We start from the raw sequence: 24,685 nt of genomic DNA on the forward strand, positions 1-24,685 counted from the left end.
GTGCATGCGCACAGTGAGTTGCCTGGGTTTGTCAGCGAGATGCGCATACAACCTGAAAGTGTAAGGGTTAATATCTGTGACTTCTATTACAAACACAGCATTAAGCTTTTATTGAAACATCCAGTTAAAGAAACCACCATTTTGAATGACCTCAAAATGTAGAAAAAAGTTGACATACATTGTGCAGACCTCATTCAAACCTACCTGTCCATCTGTGGCGGTCGCCTCTGGGCAGCTATAGTTAGGCTACCAGTTCCATAAGAGTAGAGTTTTTTGTGCTGCTAATTACTTTGATCCTGTTTGACGAATCTCCACAAAACTTTCCAAGTAGGTGCTACTTTTTAACTAGTTAGTGCAGGGTGATCTGTCATGCTGGGGCCGAGGAAAAAAGGGGGTCCCAAACGCAAACACCCCATGGATTTTCCATAGAATTCTTTAGGCAAAAACTGCTTAAGGGATTTACACCAAATTTGTCAGGGGGCTAGATCTTGGTCCGCTTTTTTTGTGATTGGGTGTAAATCCATTCACTAGTTTTTTTGTTTTGTTCGAAAGTAAGGGTCAAAAATATTGTATATCTGTGGAGGGTTGGGTCCGCGAGAGGCTCGAGAGACTTGTGGGAGCGGCAATTCAAATATACAGCGTTCTGATTGGCCAAATGGCCTTTTTCCCTTTGGGCCAATTGGTTTCTGCAGGAGCGAGTGCTCTGACTGCCAGCAACATCAGAAAGATTTTGCTGGCACTCATTACAGGACTCAGGGGCTCGGTTCCCTGTCCTGAAATTTGGAAAAAAATATTAAAGGAGACAGGATACCCTGTCCTCCTAGGCCCCATGAGGGGGGTCCACAGGGACACTACTCAACCTCCATGCGGCCCCTCTCCCCTTTGTTTTTAGTTTTGGCTTTGGGGGAAGGGGTCCCCAGCGCCTAACATGGCTGAAGGAAGGTGGCCACATGGCCCCCTCCCCTTTAATTAAATACAACAGCTCTGGGACATGGACCTCTGGGCCTAATAAGGCACGGGGAAGGGGGACACACGGCTCCCTTCCCTTTTAGTTAAAAAAAGAAAAACCCTGAGGAAATGAAGTCCCCAGGACCTAATAAGGCTCGGAGAGAGGAGCTGTGCGGCCTCTCCACCCCCTTACAAAAAAAAGGCCCTGGGTCATTGGGGGGCCCCCGTAGGTAAAGCAAACTTGTGTTATGAGCAACATTGACCCTATACCATGCTCTTAATGGGTAACAGAGTTCATGTTGACTATGAACCAAAGACGAAAGGGTAATCTATATTGCACACGGTGTTCAATCTGTATACAAGTGTTCAGGGAAACCAAGAACCTACAGGTACTGAAGCCCTGCTAAATACCTAATGGCCTACTATGGACTGTCTTTACCTGTATCAACCCTCCGACAGTCATTGAACGTACATGGATAAATGAAGTGGATATAAGTAGAAAAGTGGGTACTGTTAACTATGTTTACTTTATGGATAGAATTTACTCTTGCACCACACTGTTTGCAGACAGTGAAACTCTCATGATTAATACACCACAGAGTTTTAAATTATCTGCTAATTAGAGTGTACACTCTATGCAGCACTTGTCCAAGGATCGACTGTTCACTTAAAATAACCCGGATCTGAAGGTGCTAAAGATCAAACTGCCTTCAGCCCCATCTGTGGTGAAAACCGTACAGATAGCCCATCTTCTGAAGCAAAACAAGAACATTTACTTAGGTTAGTGCCTGAGGCACAATCTTTTATGTTAAATAGAAATTGTCATTTTAAGACAATTCTGTCAAATAACTCAAGGCTGCTTACAATACGTGGTAAGTAGTACGTAGAATCTTTGCCGTTCTAGAAACTTTTTCTGCAGTACCAAAAAACATGTGTGGAACATACTGGACAAAACTCGTCAACTTTCCTCTGCACACAGATTTTCTCTACAGTACAAAGATTTATAACATGTTCAATTACACACCTATGGTGCATTAGGAGTACACCCATTTAGTGAACACCAGTTCCTGGACTCTGACTGTACACAATTTGGTAGAAACATACCCGCCACTATCTACATTATAAAGCACACTCATTGAATGATGTCATCAAAGATTTCAATTGAGATGCCATCTGTGATGTCATAAATGATGTCATAGAAAAGGTCATGAGTGATGTAATATGTGAGGTCATAAACAGTGCATGGCGGGGCGCAAGTTCAAATTAGCTTTGCTAATTATGACTGGTGAATTTGTTTTTTTTTTTGTTTAGTTCATTACGTTAATGCTGTCATTGACCTATTAACCTAACTATAATGTTACTTTAATCTTAATGTTTTTTCTGAGAAAATATGTATATATACATTGCAGTCAGTACACATTTAAAATATGGGTCCTTGCGGTTTTGCTTTTTATTGAGTTTTGTTTCAATTTGGGTAAAGGGATTTAAAATGACCTAACATGCAAACTATGTATTATGAGGTTTGAAAATTGATCACATATTGTTTTCACGTGGTTTAGATAGCCTTGGTCAATTACATCAAACAGTTTGTATTAAAGTTAAAATTGTAGATTTTGCAAGCAATGTACTGAACGCAAAGTCATTACTTTATTTTTTGCCAAGGAAACAGTCTTGCTGACATTTTTTTCCGACTTTTCTCTGGTGTTTTATTATTGTAAATAATGATCAAATACAATGTTTTATTAACATTTAACATGGGGGTGTGACCTTGCATAGCCTGAGTTAGCCAAACGTGCTGTCTTTCTGAATTAAGCGGGAGTCTCCGAGATCTGGTGGCGAAGTCTCTTACGACAATCCAGTGGTTTTGAAAGAAAATGCTAACATCCTGTGGATGGTGTTTTTTTTTCTTTCTTTTTTTTTTTTTTAGTAATCACCTGGAGAAAAGCTTGCAACTGCTAATGGATAGAGTGGATGAAATGAGCCAGGATATAGTCAAGTTTAACACCTATTTGAGGAACTCCAGCAAACAGCAGCAGCAGAAGCATCAGGTTGGTAAAATGAAGCCGTTTAAAATGACAATTTAATGTTTGACTAAACATGCTATTCTTTTTAGTGAAGTATTGTCTACGTATAGCTATGTGAATATCATAGGTTCATGTGGCTACACGAAAAGGCAAATGCAATATGCTGCTGTCCGGTTAGCCTCCCACCGAGAGCATCAGGTCAGCTCTCAACTTGTAGGTTTACCGTTTGATTACTTATATTTTTGGAATCCTTAACATATCTTCACCAGACTTAGCCAAAGATGTATCAACACCTGTTGGTATCCCACATTTGGTGCAGAGGGTAAAATAAAATGTAAGAAGAATGCTCGAAAAGTAAATAATTGGGAAGCCTGGACAGGTTTATAAGCTTTCTACCAAGACGCGGTGTTCCCCTGATGTAGACCTTGGTATGCAGCAGTTATGGGTCTTGAAGCTTCATTGCGTGTTTCCAGCGCTTCTGTGCTGTTTGTTAGCAGAAGTTTTCTACTACATGGAAGCTACCTCTTGGCCGTAACTATTTCACCAATTCTAGCTTTTTGTTTTAGGAAAAAAAGCCGCAAAAATCATATACGTAATTGCAAAAAAAGCAAGCCAAAAGCACAGAAAACTGATGATTCAGGCAAAACAGTAGCATAAAACCGAGCTGTATTTAGAGGAATGCATCCTATGCTGGACATAAGGATAGATTTCATCACATCAGTAGTTAGAATCGTTATTGCAAGTCAAAATTAGGGGTGCACATTTGGATCTTTTATTGATTGTACTTGACGGGGGGGGGGGGGGGGGTGGCAACAGACATCTGCTTCTTCATCAGACACACATAGCCTGCGAAGCAATGCTGTAGCAGGAAGACGTGACATGACTCTTTTGTGGTTCCAAAGTGGATGTTGATTTAGTCGAACAGTAGAGACATCTGAGATCACAGTTGCACTCCTGTACAAAATATGCAGGGATACCTGTCCAGTGCATTGTCTCCAGGTAAACAATGTCTGAATCTTTGGCCAATAGATCCATTTTGGGTGTGCTTTGGTTTAAAAATAAAGCAGAATCTTATGCAGACCCACGGAAAGAATTGGTTGGTCCTCTTTTAGTATGCTTGTATAGTTATGCTTTGTTGCAAAAGATATATGCATTTGAATATCCACGGCTTTAGTTAAGCATGAAGCATCTAATTTCTGTGACAATGGTGCTTCCAGTGATTTCCCTACATTTAGGTGAATGGGGTTGGGCCTTGCCACGGCAAACGGAGTTGGGCCCAGTACTACGAAATGAACAAGTTACTTACCTTCGGTAACGCTTTTTCTGGTGGATACAGTATCTGCCTGTGGATTCCTCACCTTGTGAATATCCCCTGCGCCTGCAACATTCGCAAACTTTTGTAGCAGTCCGCGCCGATGAGGTCAAAGACGACGTAACAGAGGCACGACCCCGCTCGCGACTCCGCTGATGTCACCGGCTCCATAAGAAGACCTCGTCGGCGTGGTGACGTCAGTTCCGCCCTTTTTTCCGTGCCTTCGAGGCACACGGACGGACTGACTGACAGCAATATATACACAGCATACACAGTACACTATATACAATGCAACACACACAGTGTGGAGAACAAATAGAAAGGCAAAAGAAATAACACAATGCCTTTTGATAGTAACAAATACACTTTGAAACACCATCATATACTGAAGGTATACAAGGGTGGACAACGGGGAGGTGGGTGGGTCAGTGAGTAATCCACAGGCAGATACTGTATCCACCAGAAAAAGCGTTACCGAAGGTAAGTAACTTGTTTTTCTGATGGATACATCTGCCAGTGGATTCCTCACCTTGTGAATAGATTCCCACAGCAGTCCCCACTCCCGGAGGAGGGTGTCCACCCATCTATACCAGAAAGTCCTGAAGGACGGAACGAGCAAAATGTCCGTCCCTCCTCACCTCGGAGTCTAAACAATGTTTTGCAAAAGTGTGGAGGGAGGCCCAAGTTGCCACCCTACAAATGTCCTCCACAGGAACACCCCTAGACAAAGCAGAAGTGGAAGACTTAGCTCTAGTGGAATGGGCTCTTAAACCCTCTGGAGGATTCCTTACCAGCCAAAGAGTAACATATCTTGATGCACAAGACAATCCATCTGGAAAGGGTGCGCTTGTGCACCGCTCTGCCTTTCCTGCAGCCAACAAAGCCCACGAAGAGCTGGTCATCAACTCGAAAGTCTTTTGTCCTGTCAAGGTAGAAGCTCACCGTCCTCTTAGGGTCCAAGCGGTGAAGTCTCTCCTCCTCCTTGGAAGGGTGAGGGGGAGCATAGAAGGTAGGAAGGGTAATGGACTGCCCCAGATGGAAGGGAGTTACCACTTTAGGCAGAAATGCAGCCCTGGTCCGGAGTACCATTTTTCAGCATGAATGGTCAAAAATGGGGGTTTTGAACTTCGAGCTTGAAGCTCACTTACCCTCCTTGCCGAGGTGATTGGAATGAGAAAAACCGTCTTAAAAGACAACAGTCTCAAAGGACACTTGTGTAAGGACTCGAAGGGAGAACCCATAAGATAAGTTAAGACCAGGTTTAAGTCCCATTGAGGCACAATAAAGGGAGTAGGAGGAAACCTGTTTGTAAGGCCCTTAAGAAATCGTAGAACAATAGGTGATTTGAACAATGACGGCGGATCCGGCAAGCAAAGGAAAGCCGACAAATACGATAAGTATCCCTTAACAGTAGCCACAGCAAATCCTTGCTGAGCAAGAGAAAGGGCAAACTGCAGAATGTCAGATAAGCGAGCCCTCAAAGGATCAACTGACTTCTCTCCACACCAGAGTAAAAATTTAGACCACCTATAGGAATAGATAGATTTGGTGGAATGACGTCTGGCAGACAAAATTACATCTACCACATCAGGCGGGAGAGAAAAAGAATTCAGGTTGCCCCGTTCAATCTCCAGGCATGAAGGTGTAAGCTCTGGAGGTGGGGGTGTAGAACCTGCCCCTCCGACTGCGAGAGGAGGTCTGCCCTCAGAGGGAGACGGAGCGGAGGGCATGTGGAGAGATGGAGAAGATCTGTGTACCACACCCTTCTTGGCCAATCCGGGGCGATCAATATGACTTGGGCCCGGTCTTGGCGAATCTTCCTCAGAACCCGAGGAATCAAGGGTATGGGAGGAAACACGTAAAAAGAGTTGTGAGCCCCAACTCAACTGAAACGCGTCCCCCAACGCTCCCTGCATCGGATACTGGAGACTGCAGAATGACGGGCGTTCTCGTGAGTGGCAAACAGGTCCACCCGAGGGGTTCCCCACATCCGAAAGACGTGACGAACCACCTCCCGATGAAGCCTCCACTCGTGGTCGGTGGAGAACTGCCGACTGAGACTGTCTGCACATACGTTCAGAACCCTGGCCAGATGATTTGCCATCAGACAAATCTGATGATCCTGAGCCCAGGACCAGAGACGCAAAGCCTCTCTGCAGAGACAATGAGACCCCACTCCTCCCTGCTTGTTGACATACCACATCGCGGTAGTGTTGTCCATCAGGACTTGAACCGACTGACCGCGAAGGGATGGGAGGAAGGCCTTGAGCGCCAAACGTATCGCCCGCAATTCCAGAAGGTTGATGTGAAGCAACCTTTCCTCTGGAGACCAAAGACCCTTGATCTCCAGATTCCCCAGATGAGCACCCCACCCTAAAGTGGATGCATCCGTTATTACTGTGGCCACCGATAGAGGTAGATGGGAAGGGCTTTCCTTGCGACCGATTGCCCTCCACGCTCCACCAAGACAGATCCGCTGCAGCTTCTCTGGAGATCCTCACAGACTCCCTGAGATCTCCTTTGTGCTGATACCACTGCCTGCGGAGGCACCACTGGAGCGCCCTCATGTGCCAGCGTGCATGGTTGACCAACAAAAGGCAGGAAGCAAACAGACCGAGCAGGCGAAGGACCTTCAGGACTGGAACGACCGCTCCATTGTAAAATAAAGGAATCATTTCCTGTATGTCGAGAATCCTTTGAGGAGGAGGGAATGCTCGACACACAGAAGTGTCCAGTACCGCACCTATGAACAGGTTGCGCTGAGAGGGCACCAGGTGAGCTTTGGGCACGTTTATCGAGAATCCCAATTTGTACAACCGCTGAGTTGTATCCTGCAGATGATGTAGCACCTTCTCCGGCAACTCCGCTTTGATCAGCCAGTCGTCCAGATAGGGGACAACTGAAATCCCCGACCTTCTGAGATGGGCTGCCACCACTGCCATCACCTTCGTGAAGACTCTGGGTGCAGTAGTAAGACCAAACGGAAGGACCACAAACTGATAATGTTGCGATCCTACCGTAAACCGGAGATACTTCCTGTGTGACTTCAGGATGGGGATGTGGAAATACGCATCCTGCAAGTCGATCAACACCATCCAGTCCTCCTGATTCAGCGCCTGAAGAACCTGTGCAAGGGTGAGCATCTTGAACTTCTCTTGCTTCAGATAAAGATTCAAGATCCTGAGGTCCAATATCGGACGCAATCTGCCGTCCTCCTTCGGAATCAGGAAATACCGGGAGTAGCATCCCTGACCCCTTTCCTGCTCTGGAACCACCTCTATCGCACCTTTCTGTAGTAACTTCAGGACTTCCTCCTGTAGGAGAAGACGGTGGTTCTCTGAGAAAGCCCCTTGACAAGGAGGGTAATTTGGAGGGAATTCCCGAAAGGGAAAGGCGTACCCATTTCTACAAGATCTAGAACCCAAAGATCTGTAGTAACATATTCCCAATCTTGTAGAAAATGGGTAAGCCGGTCCCCCACAGGACCAGCATGATCCAGAATGGCTGATCTAGGCCTGCTTTGCGGTGGTAGGAGGGGCTGAGGAAGAGGAAGAGGAGGAGAGCTGACGGCCACGTGTGTGACCCCTGATTCTGCCTCTGTATCCCCTATACAGAGAGCTCTGCTGCTGTTGCTGCTGGGTCTGCCTGTAGGAACGAAAGGTTGCCCTTCCGAAACCCCTATATCTTTTAAACGATCCCCTTGACTGGGATTGAAGACCCAAAGACTTAGCCGTAGCCTTGCTTTCTTTAAAACGCTCAAGTGCAGAATCTGCCTTTTTGCCAAAGAGTCCGGAGCCATCAAAAGGCAAGTCAAACAGTGTTGATTGTACATCAGGGGAAAACTCTGAAGACTTGAGCCACGCACTCCTCCTAGTGGCAACAGAAGACCCCATGACTCTTGCTACTGAGTCAGCTGTGTCCAGAAAACCTGACGCGCTGCCGCCTGGGCATCCGCCAGGACCTCATTAAAACCAACCCTATCCTCCTTTGATAGTTTTGGAGATAATTTCTTTGCAGAATCCATGAGCGCATGAATATAGCGTCCCAAAAGGCAAGTGGCATTCGTAGACTTAAGAGCCATGCTGGCCGATGAAAAAAACCTTTTTGGCCGCTTGATCTAATTTCTTGGCCTCTCTGTCACTTGGAACCTGGGGAAAAGCACCTTTAGATTTCCCTGAACAAGCAGCCTGAACCACCAGGCTCTCAGGCGACGGGTGAGAAGTTAAAAACTCAGGGTCCCCCGGAGCTGCCCTATACCTCCTGGCAACTGTTTTCGAAACTGCGGGAGCAGAAAAATGCTTACGCCACACTTCCATCACAGGATCTATGATGGCCTCATTAAAGGGCAACAAGGGTTCTGAAACAGTAGTGGTAGAATGCAGCACCTCTGTCAAAATGTTCGACTTGAATTCAGTAGAAGGCAACTGCAGATCTAACAGCTCAGCTGCCATCCTTATGACTGCATGATATGGTGCCACATCCTTTGAGGGTTCATCAGAAGGTGGAGTAATTTCCCATTCAGGAGATCAATCCAAACCACTAGCCTCCTTTAGCTCTTCAAAAACCTCATCAGACTCCACAAGCTCTCCTTCTTCTGCCTCTTCCAAAAGGTACCTTTACTCATCAAGCACCCTTTGAGCCTCCCTCCTAGACCGGACTCTTACAACCGGCGTCGGCGGCGCAGTGTTCGAGTCCGACGGCGCCGATGCCGGCGTCGAATGTGGATCCATAGGAGCAGCCGGCGTCGAACGAGGACGAGCTGGCGCCGGTGAAGAAGGGAGCGGCGTCGATGTCCTCGGCGCCGGTAGATGCCAAGACGGCGTCGCCGGAAAGAATGGCATGAAGGGGGCCTGTGGATAGGCTTGAGGCACCCCCAAACTGAAGGCCATTGGACCCATCGGACCCGAAGGTGCACCAGTGGAGTACATGGCTCTTGAAAATACCCCGTACATTGCATTTAGATAATGCGTGGGGTCCTGACCTGGTCCAGGGAACGCAGGGTACTGATCAGGCATCACCGGACTCGGGCCAACCGGTGCCGACGGTGGAATTTGTGGGGTCGAAGGCTCACCCGGTACTGGAAGCTCCTCGGCCGGAGCCGGAGATGGAACCGGTGCCGGAGAGGAAGCCGGAGCCGGAGAATGAACCGGTGAAGCCACTGTTGAAGAAGGGCCAACCGGTGAATCCGGAACGGGCGAGGGAGATACAGAGTCCTTACGGCGTCGAGAAGATGACTTCGGAGCCATACTCTTGTCCGAGTGACATCGAGAAGAATGTCTTGTCTTTTTTTTGTGCTTCTTAGGTCTTGAAGCATGCCCCGAAGTCGACTTCGACGGTGACCTCGATCTCGACGTCAATCTTGACCTCGTTCTTGATTTTCTCCTACCTCTCTTCTCTTTTTTCATCCTCGCGATGAAAAGCTTCGCTTCTCTCTCCTTGAGAGCCTTGGAGCTGGTCTTGCGACAGCAAGAGCATCCATCCACATCATGGTCCGAAGATAGGCACCATACACAGTCGTCATGTGGATCCGTGATGGACATATGCTTTCCACATTCGCGACAGGGCTTGAACCCCGACTTATTTGTTGACAATTTCACAAAACAAAAAGGACAGAGAAATCCAGTAGAAACACAAAGTAACAGTGAAGCTACAGATAGAGATTCCCGAAATCCGTTGGCGTCGACGGCGCGGAAAAAAGGGAACTGACGTCATCACGCCGACGAGGTCTTCTTATGGAGCCGGTGACGTCAGCGGAGTCGCGAGCGGGGTCGTACCTCTGTGACGTCGTCTTCGACCTAATCGGTGTGGACTGCTACAAAAGTTTCCGAATGTTGCTGGCGCAGGGGATATTCACAAGGTGAGGAATCCATTGGCAGATGTATCCATCAGGAAGCCTGTGATATACTTCCCAGATTCAATTCAAAATTACTAGGACTACAAGTGTATAATTCGATTGTAATTGTAAAATATATGCATTTTGTTGTCAAATACCAGTCTTATGTTTTATAAGCTAAACTAAAATTGCCCCAGAAAAGAGCATGTCATTGTCCTAAAACACATTGTTTTTGTTCTGACATACCAGCTTTAAATTAAAACAGTGTTTGGTTTCCAAGCATCAGTCAGTGTGTCACTCCTTAATTGCTTTCTCCCCAGTTGCCGTACATGTGCAGATTCCGCCTTTTATGTTCACGTGCTAGTTATCCACATTATATGGTCAAGATTTCCACCACCATTATGCCCACAATATAGCCAAAATGTTCCACTATTTTGCCATGGCCAGCATAATCCCAGCAATGCCCACCCAACATGCCACCATTGCCTATAATTTTCCACAAGTTACCACCATTCTTGAGAGGATGGACACCCAATCAACGCAGTGATGGCCTTCATAGAGAGATTGGGAAGCCGCACCAGATATCTAAATTGCTAGGGCTCAGTCACTGCGTCTGTTGACAAAACTAACACCCAGGTTGAGGATTTCCAATAAACAGCAGTTGTTGATATGCATGGAAAGAAGTGTAGGAACGGTGGTAGGTGGAGGCGAGGTCAATTGCGTGGCTAAAAAACCCAAAATAGTTTTTAACTATTGTGATGATCTTTCATCTACAGGTAAATTCATGAAAATAATGCACACGTTAAAAGAAAAATGAATGCCAGTTAAACTAACCATTGAGAAATGTATTATATTGCGTCATTAAACCTCTAAAGGTATATGCGATCACTTCAGAGGTCTATATGTGTAACCAGAGTGACACAAAATTGAATCCTGTCGACAGAAAACACTATGAATATGTAAGCCATTGTTTTAAACTTGCCTTTCATACAGTATAAGATACGCTACCACAAAGTGCACAACAACATTTAGGTTTAAGATTTTAAAAAGTGCTTGCAAAATATGTATTTTCATAATGGGCATATTGTACCTAGTGGGAACATTATTTTATAACTGTTCATTAAAAGCACACACTCCACAGCTCAACTAATAACACACTTACAATACCTCTCAAAGATGAATAATCTTTGTCTTAACAAAGCATCAAGTTACTCCATCAGTAAAAGGCAATACCAGCTTCGAAGCAGCCTTTACATTTTCAGATAAACCAGTTGCACTTTTAAATTTCTTTCACACAGAAGGGACATTGGCAAGGAGGCTAGTTTCTTGTTTAGATGTCTGTCCCTCTTCCCTCCGTTTCCTAGCATAAGGGCTCCTTCCCTTCCACTTCAGCTGAAGCATCTCAACTGTCCGGGACGGTTGTCTTAAAAAAAAAAAAAAAAAAAAAAAGTAGAGGAAGTGTTTTTGTTAAAGTATGGACACGTTGTGTCCCATATATCCTGACCACTTCGACCTCTGTCAGGAACGCATACATCTTGCATATTCTTTCTCTCCTCCAAGCACACATCGATTGTGGGTGCACTCCGACCCTAAGAACCATTGATATATATTTTTTTATAACATCTGGTCTATCTCCTCTGCTTGCTCCTGTTCTGACTCTTCATCCTGCTATCATCTGGCTGCGCGGTCTTCTGGGCTGTTTAGCAAGCCTGGTACTTAGCGTACAGCTTTGGGCCTGCTGCAAGGCCTTTTTCAATGGAGCAGCCCCCAGGTGATTGGCATTGTTGCAAGTAGGGGCAGAGTCCATAAGAAGTGCCTCAGCGGTGCTGCTTTACTAGCATGGTGCCAGCAGGGTGTTCCCCAGCTCCGGCACAGAAGAAGCCTTATTCTGTTTTCAGCCTTGAAATCCAGTCCCCAAAATGATTTGTGCCATACGCATTATTGATCTGTTATCTTTAATCATCTGCTTACAAACCTTGACAGGAGGCATGGAGAGCTTTAAAGTAAACCAGTTAGAAGTAGAATTGGCTAAAAAAATAAAATAGCTGCTTAGAATAAAACCTTTGCATTTCTCCATTGCATCTCCCTAAACACATACAGATTCCAAGAGACCATAGTTATGACCCTTACCAAACACCCAGAGGCTTATTGATCAACTTTGCTCCCTAGCACAAGGACCTCTTTGATTTGATCCCCCAAGGTGCACACTACATGTATTGCTTTTTCACCTGTAAAAGCAAGCTTACCCCAATTCTCACAAGGTATTTCGATTTTTTCACATTTACCACAACTTCAAAGACCATCCCACTGTCGCTTTCCCCTTCGATCTCCCACTCTCTGCTTCACCGCACCTTCAAGAATACAGTCACCTCCAATCCACATGCTCAACATCTGGGATTGTGTTGCTCTCAACAGCATGCTTCGCTGCGCTGGACTTCATAACGCCCCACCCCAGCAACTATAGACTCAATTGCAATAGTATGTTTCTTGCATGCTAACCTATTGATTCTCCCATGTCTGCCCGCCTCTACGAGCCGTATGGCATTGCACATCCAGATACCTCTAGTATGTGCAGTAAGGCCCATTCAAAGCTGCCCAGAACACTATAAAGCCCACATTTGGACATTTCAAAGTAACGGTAATCAACCAGTATATGACAGAATGCCGTTTGCTGATGCTTGTAAACTTCTAGACGTAGATGTGACTAGAACCTGTCGTTCGTATCCTGTGTTTACAGGTATCCATTATTAGTCGCTTGTTGCAGTGTTCTCTTAAGCCTCGATTTGGCTTAGAACCATTGATAATAGAATTACTTTAGACCTATAAATGGAAATTCAGTGTGAATCCTGCCATTCCTGAGAATTGTTTTTAAAGCATCTGGTTATGATATAACCCTAGAAAAACTGCATTTGGTCTAAAAATATAAGTAGAAATCGTAATGCACACAATTGAGCACAAAGAAGTTTAATAACATCAAGGTTAATAGCTAGTGCCTTCGGCAGAAGTATACAAGTGTTTGATTTCAGAAAAGCGTGAATGCAGGTGATGGCAGGTTTCAGGCCCCATTTATTTACTAACGTTAATGATTTTTATAGTGGCTCATTGTAGGAATGGCTGGCGTCCTTGGCAGCAGTTGAAAGCTCAGCAATTGTGATTAAGAGCAAGCACTTTCAATCGAAATAATAGACCAACTGCCAGGAAGCAAATGATTTTAGGAATGTAGATAAATGAATATTTCCCATGTACTCATATTTAGATATGGATGTTTAACCTTCTTTCTCATGGCCTGAAAGGTACACATTTACCATGACTACACGTGAGGCTAAGGTATTGTTGTCCGCTGTACCTAAACTTGCACATAGAAAAATGTTTTTTTTTTTCAAAACACATTTTTATTTGGTCTGCTGGCAAAACTGCTTCATTTTTTACAAAATTGTTCCAGGGTATAATAGCCAGGTATACAGCAGCAAGTCTGATAACTTTCAATATAATAAAACAGCATTTAAAATAACATAATGAAAACATAGCGAGCCTAAAAACATCGGCTCTGAACCGTATAACTTTCTGTGCCATGAACATATTAATAATCCAGCCATCGCTTTCAAGTCTTCCTACACATGGTTTGGTCAACGTTAACATTCTCATTACACATTTCTCATTATCACAATGTTTCTGTGTCTATAGTTGGTGCGGAGTGTTCCAAAAATTAGGCCTCTATAATCTGCCCAGAGTTTCCAGATTTTCGGGTGTTTCTGTGGGCAGCCCCATGCATTGAATATAGGTTGCTCTTGGACCATACACCAATAGAGACCTGCGTTCCAGGCACCCAACCCAGGTGGAGCCTGGGCCTTCCACGCCTTCGCTCTGTCTCTCTTGGCCAGATTAAGACCCCAGAGCAGCAGATGTCTTTTGTATCTGTTTCCCCCCTAAGTCTTTCGTGGTATGTAGTAAAACAAGTTTTGGCGAGGGGGTATAACCCAGCCCAATACTTCAGACAGGCAGGTTGTGACAACTAGCCAAAATCTAGTGAGTGCAGTGCCACACTGTCGATGAAGGTGCCATCGCCGCAACGGAGAAACGTAGGGGAAGGTATCAGCCTCTCTCTCCATAGTCTGTGGCTGGTAAAATAGGCGCGATGTATACATTTAAATTGAATAATTCGTAAGCGTGAGTCTATTGCAGCGCCCTGTGGGCAGTGCTTAATTTGAGCCAGGGCTTTCCGGTGCTAAGTACCATCACTTAATTTGTTTCCGGTGCTCGGCACCGGCACCTAATTGTCAACACCATACTTAGAACAGTCCACCACATGGTGGCGCGGCTCATCAATTTAGAGATGAGCAGAACTGTAGTTTAGAAATACAATATACTTTTAAATTGCTAATACCTGCCTCTCCAGCCATTCCTTTAGCTCTGGGGACCTGGAATAATCTGAGCTGTGGCATTTACATGCGAGAGAGATGGTTAGTAGCTGTTTTGGCAGCGATGAGAAGGGCAATGGGTGGTGCAAGCTGCAGTGGCCTCCTGGTCAGAGCCCTGGCACTTAATATTTTACAAATTAAGCACTGCCTGTGGGGATACTAATGCTTCTGTACAATCGTCGTTCTCAAGGGGACCCACCTCTGTCTGCCATTTTTCTCTGAGGGAGTCTAGCGTGGTTGGAAGATTAGTCACTATGGATTGATAGATCTTTGATAACTTAGGGTCTCCCAGGTCGCCCATGAATACCTTATCCTCAATTGGGTTAACCTCCGGCAGGGAGTCCAAGTGCATAATGTATGAGGACAGAGCGTGGCGGAATTGTAAATATTTATATAATTGGATATGCGGCATATTGAATTCCTCTCTAAGCTCGTGGAAGGATTTCAGGGTAGTGCCTCGCATGAGAACGGCCACAGTACAGATGCCGATGGCGTCCTAACCTTGAAATCCCAGCAAGGTGGACAGCAGGGGTAGAAGACCATTCTGCCATGGGGCATCTCTCTCGTCAATCGACCCCACTATCCCATCCTGCGCAGAGAGCCCTTCCACACCTCAATAACCACTTGGGTAGCAGGCGGGAGTGCTTGAAGTACCCGTGGTTTTAAAAAATTGTTTTTAAAATACTAAGCTGTTTTTTCAGAAACTACTAGCATTGTGCCTTTTCGGTCGAGTTAGCCAGCTGATTTTTAGAGTAGAAGATGGGGAGCCGAGTACAGTTCAGATTATTCATTTTAATACTAGGTTTTGACAGAAGAAGAGGATTTTAAAATATAATCCTGGTACAAATTGGTATGGACAGTTACTTGGTGTGTGAAACATTGCTGTGATGGTTGCTGTAGTATCTGAATGACTTAATTGATCTTTTGTTTGCCGAAAATGGGTGCTTGCTCATGTAAGTACTGTTTTGATACTCTTTCAAGTCCTTGTCTGACCACCTCTGCACCTAACCTTTGGTCTTGTAATTGACTTAACACAGTAGTTTTCATTGCTCCTTGAGCACCACACATTAAATATATTCAAATTCAAGAAACGTTTTTGGAAGTGCAGATAAGGAGTAAATACTTTCTCTGCTATCCCTTCTCATTGTAATCTTTACCAAGTAATTATTTTAATTATTTCCTTCATAGGAAGGCCTTTTTCATGTGTGCTTTTACATTTTTCAACTCAAGACTGCTTTTTATTGACCTAGTGTGTCTAATACTTAAACCTACTTCAAACATCAACTTTTTGTGGTGGTGTTCCATCCATTTGCCTGAAACATTGACTTTAGGCCAGCCTACAGAGATTCTTTCTCTCACGTATTGTATCCGCTGTTTCTGTATCCTGCCGTGTCCTATTGAGTTCTTACATTACAGAGGGAGTATTTTCTCACCTGTCTTTCACCAACACACACTGTCTCTGTGCGAACTGCTGTTCTCCAGCCACCTTTCGGCCTGCTTTTTCAACTTCCCCATTCTTCTGGTACTCTCCCACCCCTTGCCCTTTCCACTCTCACCTTGCTACTTCTGCCCCCTTTCTCAGCTTTTTTTATTTAAATGAGGACTAGCAGCTACACACTGTTCTATTTTTTGTTGTAGAAGCAGGGGAGGGTTCAACAGAACCTGTCAATGCTCCGCCTTCATGCGTGGAGATTGTTCAGCGATTGTTGTTGGCTTTCGACCTTCCTTCTGAAGTCTGCAATTCTATCTTGACCGTCAGGCATCCCTCAACCAAGGCAGTATACGCCTGCTGCTGGAGCACCTTGTGGCATGGTATGTAGAAAAGCAGGTTGACCCTCTTTCTGGTTCCCTTTCTCAGGTCCTTCTGCTAAGTCTCTCTTTGCCAGGAGGGCTCTGCTTTAGGTACCTCAAAGGGCTATCTTTCTCCCATCTCCGCCTTCCTGCGTTTGCCTGATCAGCCATCCCTCTTCAAATCCCCTGTAGGGAATAGGTTTTTGAAATGTTTCCAACATTTGTTTCCACCTTCACCCTTTTATCATGCCTCAGTGGGACCTCAATCTTGTATGTACATTTTTGATGTGCGCTCCCTTTGAGTCAGTACACAACTGACCTCTCAGACTCCATACCATCAAGACTGCCTTCCTAGAGGTGATAACATCTACCTGGAGGGTCAGTGAGCTCCTGGACTTGTCCTCTAAGCCTCCATCCCTAACCAGGCAAGCTAGTTCTTATCACTAGAGCTTCCTGTCTGCTGAAGGTTGTCACTCCCTTTCATTTAAACCAGTCCATCACCCTATCTTTCTTTTATGCTCCTCTGCATCCCTTCAAGGAAGAGTAGTGACTCCATCGTCGGGACCCAAAATGTGTGTTGTCTTTTTACCTTTTCCGCACAGAAGCTTTCTAGGTAGATGACCAACTCTTCGTGGGTTATGTAGGAGCTAGGAAGGGGAAGGCTGTGCAGAAAGGGACCATCTCTCAGTGGATCGTGCTCTTCATTAAAATCTACTGAGCACTGGCCAACAAGCAACCCCCTGAGGATTTGCATGCTCATTATACCCGAGCTAAGGCTGCGACCACTGCATGAGCACACGTAGTTCCGGACCTAGATATCTGTCATGCAGCAGCGTGGACTTCTCTGCACACGTTCACCAAGCACCACTGCCTGGACATTCAAGTCTTGTTGGGATGGTCATTTTGCCTGTTTGGTCCTGCAGGACTTTCTAATGTGAGTTTGTTTTATAGATTTTTTTTTTTTAACTAAAGAGGGACACGGAGCCAAGTTTGTAAGGTCCTGCTCGTAGGCACCAAGGAAGTATTGTATAAGGAATGAGCAGTTCCTAAGGGTTACTGACTAGGACGGGGGGAAAGGGGAAGAACAGGTCTTTCTTCAAAATGCCCTCACACACCCCAAGGGATGTCATGCTTCATCATTTGGGCATTTGCCCCCTCGTCAGGCCGGCGCTGCAATGCCTGACGGGCTCCCGAAACCGGGGCTCTTTTTCGGGGATCTTTTGAAGAAGCCGTATGGGTGCGTGTGGGTGTGAGGGCTGGGTAGTTTACAAGGAGTGAGGCAAGTAAAAAAGGTTCAGAGCCGTCCTACTTAATTCAAGTTTTAATTATTGAGGTAGCTCCAGCCTTATTAAAATTATGTAGAAGCCCTGTGTAGGAATGATGTTCCATAAGGGCTAATCAAGCGTGGGTGTGGTCAACATGTTTCGTGCCCTAGGTGACCCAGAAGGGGTCAATGGCACTTCGTCAGGACCAAATTGAAAGTGTGAGGTGAGTGCACTACCGTTTAGCACTAGTTGCTAGAAACGGTAGGGGGTAATTAAATAGGAACTGGTACTGGGATGTAGAGAGACCTGTGGGAGAAGGAAGATAAGGGGAATAAAAACAAGAAGTGGAGAAAGGGAAACATAACCAGCGGTTAGACCAGCCTAGAGGCATACAATACATGTACTGGAGGGTGATACGGTGAAAAGCACACAAGGGATGTTTAAAAGTGAATTCACTGTATAAGCTCGAAGTCCGGCCAGTGGGTGAAGGTGGACAAAGTCGGTGCGGCGTGACTATATCAATGACCGGGTGCCAGGAGTGGTTGCTTGGCAGGCGACCCAGTGCAACGTGAACGGAAAATAGGCGATCTCATGTGACTCAGTTGAGGAACCAAATATATTCATCTGATCAGTCGTGATTGTTGGTGAGATTCTCTATAAACGTTCGTCACAATGCACATGTGTGTTGACAAAAAATAAATAATTGACATAATTAAACGGGTCGTGGTAGACCGAAACCGGAAAAACACTGACTATTAGAAAAAAAAGGGGGCTAAATACAGCCAGCCTTTGAGGAGAAAGACGAGGAGACTAAAAGTGAATTGTTTGTAACTGACAAGAAAGCATGCAACTAGACGTGCTGGTGTCAGAGGTATAACGCGCCGGGCACACGGTGAAGACTCACCCCTCGTGACCTAGTTCCGGCTGACGGGGAAAGAACAGAGCACATTAGTTGCTCCGGTGTCTATGAAAACAAATAAGGAAAAGGAACAAGGGGGTCAGATTACACCAAACCGGTCACAAGAACTGAGCGGCGAATAAGCTTACCGTCTATATCCAGGCAACCGATAGAATACTCACGGAGGTAGACGAGCAACTTGCCGGTGTCTTACCCTCGCTCTGGGCCCCGTAGGGAAAACTTCCGGGGGATATCCTTAAGTAGCGCCGTAGAAAAACGTCCCTGAACGTGGCGGCCATTTTGGATAGGGCTATCTTGGCGCTTCTATCAGATCACATCCGGGAAGAGGTTGTGACCAGAGTTTTTTGATCGTGGCAGCCATATTGTAACAGGGAAAGGATTAGGTTGGATATGAACAGTGTGATGTTAATCAAATTGGAAAGGGAGAAGTGTAATCTTTATTACGTGTAGGGTAAACAGCTTGCCTATGGTGGTGATATTGTGATTCGGTGAAATTTTAAAAAATATATATATATATTGCAACTCGTGATATTTCCAAGGTGGATGGTGGAAAAACCATAAGGGGGCACAACCGGATGTGCTCGATAAAACTAGCAGACCATATCAGCTGTAAAGTGAAATGTCAGAAGGAGACTCTAAGGAGTTAAAGTTGACATCGTACTAGATTGGCATAGATGGGCTAGACTTTTTGATTCAGTCAAGCCCAAGGTATGTCATCATTCAAACCCCTTGAGTGTGACCCCAACTTGAACACCCAGCATTGTTCTTTCCTAAACAGGGCTTCTTTTGTGATGGTAGGGAAGGCCTCTAGAATAGTCCAGTTTAGGTCATTTGGCGTGTGATTATGTTCCGCATAGTGTGAACACATTTTGGTAATAGGTTTTTTACAACGCACGTTACTTCTGTGTTCAGTTACTCTTGTTTTTACAGGGCGTGTGGTCATCCCAATGTATTGTAAGGAACAGGGACACGTAATGAGGTAAATACAGTTACGTGTGTTACAGTTCGTGTGTTTTTTCTGGGTCCAGATCCAGTTGGTAGTGAGTTGAACTGTTTTTGTAGCTCGGGTTAGTGGGCAAACCACGCATTGACCACAGGGGTAATTCCCGCTAACCGGAGGTAAGTTCCATAGGGTGGTGGGGACTGCAGGGGCTGATTTTTTAGGTCTGGTGTTAATGAGGAGATCCTTGAGGTTGGCTGTGCGTTTGAAAGCAAATCTCGGTTTTTGTAGGGACAATTCGCCCGAGTCTAGTATTCGCCAGTGTTTGTTGATGACCCTTTTTAACATATTCGACTCTGAGGTGAAAGTGGTCACACATGTGATAAGGTCTGATTCAGGTTTAGTCTGTGATTCAAGAAGAGTCGATCTGTTGGTGTTGCGTGCTCGTTATATAGAAATGCAAATCTCACCGATCTGACTCAGAACACGGATGGCGACGGGCAGCAACTCCCCACTGGCCGCAAGCAGCGACTGTGCCTAGTAGTGTTGTTGACTGTCTCCCGCAGGAATGTCAGACAGCCCTGATGGCACCGGTGGGGTCGGGTCCTGGTAGCAGCCGCCAGATACAAGCTCTCCCAAAAGAAAGCAATAATTGTGTGATCTAGCCAACGTAAGGTCGGGTCCAACGTTGCATGCGTGTGAGCTGTGCTACCTGCCATATCTAAATCCATGATTGCCAGCAGCCAACTTTTAACTGCGAGGTGACCCACCAGCTCCCGCCATAGAAAGCAGGCGCCAGACCCACCTAAACTCAAATGTCAGTCAACTAACTCACACAGACACTCTGTAGCAATTGGGTTCTCACCCGTCCAGGCTCCTCTGACGTCCGTGATCTCGCAGCGCTGTTGGGTGTCCTTGTAACTTGTGCAGCTGAGCCAGAGAGCCCCCAAGCCTGCCGAAAGCAGCGTGCAGTGCGCCCTGCCACTGCTGCTAGTATATGGTGCTTTATTGTAACAGTGCTTTCAGCTTGAAAGATGAGGAGGCGCTATAATGCGTGATGTTGCATTTCAGTGCGGTGATGCGGATCACCGCACTGAAAAGCTTTAGTCTAACGCCTGATGGGTGGTTCTTGGCAGAGCTGATTACAGAAGTATGGGCATGCCATACACTCAAGGTGTACTTTTGATGTAGCCCTTTTTCATGCTTGATTAATATATCGTTCTCATAGAGAACAATTTTAAGATGCATCTTTCTGTATAATAGGATGAAAACAAATGAAGGGCAGTTGGCTCACGCGGTTTTGCAGCTGAAGTTCCCTTGCATGAGAGAGTATAATCACTTTAGCAACTACCATTTTATTTTACTAAGTGAATGGAATTCAAGTGGAAATGGTGCTGGGAGCCTCAGAAGGCAAATTTAAAAAAAAGTGAGCGCTATGAAGAATGCTGTTCTCATCAGTGAGGAGATTGACATCCTTTGAGCATGTGTCCCTGAACCTAAATATTCAATATTTTTTTTTTTAAAGCATTTACATGTACAGATTGTGCCATGCTCATTTTGGGCCAGCAGGAAATGAGCAGTTATGTGAATTGCAAGCATGGCTAGTTCGCACAATTTGCTGCCGTCTCATTTTGCGTTCAAATAAACTCTTCCTTGTGATCCCACAACAAAGTGCTTGAAAGGTATGGCATCTCTAGTCTTGCGGAAAGGCAGGAGAGAGCTTTTGATGATGGGACATTTCAACAACCTTCCCATGACTGTCGAACGGACGGCTTTCTTGCTATGTACGCAACTCACGCCTTATATTTATTACGTTAGGACCTCTTTAAAGCGCCACTTGTCGCCTGACTGAATAATGTGTTCACTTAGTGGTGTACAATTGTATAGTAATACAATCGGAAGCATAAAGGCAATAAACACAAATTACAACATGATTCACGTTGCAGCACATTAGGCGGCTGTGGCAACTGAGAAAAGGGTGGTTCTGGGGCAAAGGGCGATCTTGCGAACAGTGCTCCTAATCAGTCCATCCCTGACCTGACTCCCCATGTGGGCAGCGCCTCCTTTATATCGGAGGTGGCAGGTGGTGGCCGCTGATACTTATTTTTAGGGACCAAGATTTTTTTTCCAGCATCCAACTTTAAGCAAGAGAGAGCAAATGAAGAATAGTGGGAAAGAAAAAGGACAAGAAAGCTGTGTAAACAGAGACAAAGGTAGAAAGCAGAGATGAAAAACCACCTGCAAGAATGAGACAGGAAAGAAAAACAGGGTGGAGGAAGAAGGATGCGTGTGTTAGTTCATTTAAGACCCTGCAGTTCTGGTATACAGCTACCCTGGGAAAAGCTAGCGCTGGCAGAAGTGACGTTATAAGAGCTTTGGCCCCTGCGCTTTTTTTCCAAAATGAATTAAGCACTGCCTTTGACATCCACCATAAACCCTTTCAACCTCTAACCATCTTTTCTACTCTCTGCCTAGACCCCACTCCCTGGAAGCTCACACGTCAGTCGAGGCTGGTGCAGGTAATCATGGTGGGGTGGTGGAGCAGGGCAGGGGGGACAGAATAGGTTTTATTTATTTAATTTGACCTATTCTGTTGTCTGTCACTTCGCCACCCCGCCGCCTAACCGCGCTTACCTGCGCCGGCCGCCGCTGCATTTACATGCACTGCAATGATGCCAGTTCACAAGTGGGGGGGACTAATTAGCATAAGCAATGTGCATTGGTGTCACATGACCTCACCGGAAGGGATGTCCCCACCCTGTGATAGTCTACTTTTTAAAATAAATGTGCTAAGCTTTCCAACCTTCCTTGCTTGCTATGGCCACCTCCTTTGATAGTTACCCACGTTTTATCAAGTCAAGCCTTCAATTGTATTGGTAAAGCTCAACAATTAAAGAAGGTGCAACAAGTCTGGGACTGAGTTGCTCACTTACATACAAAATGTTTATGAAGCGGTTGGTAGGTATTTGCCTGACTTTAGGGTAATTACTTAGGAGGTGAATGGGCTGCTCCAGATACCACTGTCCCATTATGACTTAACTGCATAAGTTAAACCCTAGTAAAAACAATTTGTGCACATTTTATCTTGAAAAATTGTGATTTGAACTATCTAAGAAGTCTTGCAGATATCTAATAAAAAAAACTCAGCTGGAGGGTGGGGCCTCAAACTAAAAAAAGTTTGAAGACCTCTGCCCTATGGCTATCCTTCAGGGCCCTAGGATTCGCAGGTACCTCTGGTTGAGTTACTCCTGGCAGATCTGTCCTCAGGACGGTCTATGCCCCTTCATCTGGCTTCGGGTTCTGCACTGACATCAGTGCTGACTTCGGCTATGGCATCAAAGTGTGCACCAATCGCTTGAATGCTGAATACAGCTACAGAGACGGACAGAGATAGGGACAGCGTGAAAAAGAGACAGACACTGGTAGGTATGCCGGGCTAGAGATGCATAGCTAGGTAATGACAGAAAAAGCCATAGACGGAAAGCAACCGAGATAGAGACCGATTATGAAAGCGAATGAGGCATACAGGACGCAGATAGCCATTGAAACAGATAATAACAGATACAGAGGCAGACTTACAGAGACCAATATTGGCAGAAAGAGGTAAAGACGGATAATGACCGATAAATGTAGAGACAGCTAGAAAGACTAACACAAATGGAGAAACAAATATACAAAAAGACATACTGAAAGAGTTGAAAAAGATGGAGACAGAAATTGTGATACTGAGAGAGACAGATAGACCAAGAGATAACAGTAGCAACACAGATAAAGGTAAGGAGGCACAGACAGAGTTGTACAAAGATGGAGAAAGAACGAAAAAGACAAACAGAGAAATCTAGAGATAGAGACAGATAGGCAGACGGAGGAGCAGGCAGAGGAAGAGATAAACAGACAGCCAGTGAGAGGAAAGCACAGACCGATGGCGATTGACAATGAAAGCTAAAGATTCAGCTGCAAACAGACAAGCAGTGGTCAGGCCCACTGCACCGTAAGTTTTTTGTTTTTTTATTACGAGGAATTAACAGTGCACTGTTTTACAAAACAAACTTGTGTAACGCTACTATTAACAAATGATTAGTCAAAACATTTGAATACAAGTTGAAAACGAAATACCAGTTTCGTATAGAAATTATAACAAACAACCCCAGTGCCCAAAGGCAAGAGCACACCGTCACCAGCTAGTGAAATGACTCCTATGTGCATAAGCAAACTGTCATCGCTCAACTTAACTGCAAGCAAGTTACTTAATGGCTGTGGTGTTAATAACATTGAAATATAGCTAATAAAAAGGAGGCTGACACAAAGATCATTTTGTCTGTTTTATTATGAATTCAGCTGCTAAATGTGTTTCTAGGCCAGACCTAAAAAGATAAAATCACTTAAAATGACGTCACTGTACCGATCGAATCTCTTTAATTTCTATTGATTTGTCTTTCATTCAATGGTAATCAAGCATGTGAATATTAAAAATATAATGCACATTGCTGAAAATAAACAGATTTTGAAGGGGGTCTGTGACCAATAGAAAAGCAAAACTTAATTTTGCCTTTCCACGGGTTTGTTTGTTAATTAATAAAACCTGTTTCTCCCCATTTTGACCATTCAAGACACTTGGGCATACATATCACAGACAGTGGTAAAAGAAAAAACATACATACGGCTCACTTATCGAATTCAGCTTCTGATGAAGTTGGTGAGGTTGCATGATAGAAGCATGCACGGTTAAACCACGTGTGCCTCTACCATGCAGCCCAAACCACAAATAGGTCTTAACCACGCATTCCTTTACCACGCAATTTCGTGGTATAGGCATAATGGTAAAGGGGTATGTGTAGCCAAGGTTGCCACTATCCTGACCTTTCCTCTCTCCCGACTGCCCCACCCACCCCCATGCTGTTCATAAAACCCTTCCCTCTTACTAACACCAACCGACCCCCTCACGCAGACTCTACGCATTCCCCTCCCGCTGCCCCTTGATCTACACTTCTCCCCACCACTGCACTCTCCCTTAAACTACACCAACACGCTCCACTGCCCCAAAACCTACCCCAGCCCTAAAAACTACCCCGCCTACCCATTCTCCCACTGCCCTAAGACCCTGCCCCTTTACTTGTAGTACCCTGACCCCCCACCCCGCGCTGTCCCTTAAACTTCTTCAACCCCTTCCACTGCCCTGAAACCTACCCCGACCCTCCCAGCCCTAAAAACTTTCCTGATCACCCAATTCTCTCC

General features: G+C 45.2%; 1 protein-coding gene across 1 annotated transcript in view; it reads left to right on the top strand.

Moving 5' to 3' along the window:
- EIF3H (eukaryotic translation initiation factor 3 subunit H) overlaps positions 1-24,685 on the top strand; it is a 359,943-nt gene that overhangs the window by 313,370 nt on the left and 21,888 nt on the right. The window contains exon 6 of the mRNA XM_085605071.1: positions 2,876-2,996. Coding sequence (XP_085461197.1) covers positions 2,876-2,996 — 121 coding nt within the window. The remainder of the gene's footprint in view (positions 1-2,875; positions 2,997-24,685) is intronic.

The sequence above is a fragment of the Triturus cristatus genome, chromosome 5_1 (assembly GCF_964204655.1).
Source record: "Triturus cristatus chromosome 5_1, aTriCri1.1, whole genome shotgun sequence".
NCBI classification, from domain to species: domain Eukaryota; kingdom Metazoa; phylum Chordata; class Amphibia; order Caudata; family Salamandridae; genus Triturus; species Triturus cristatus.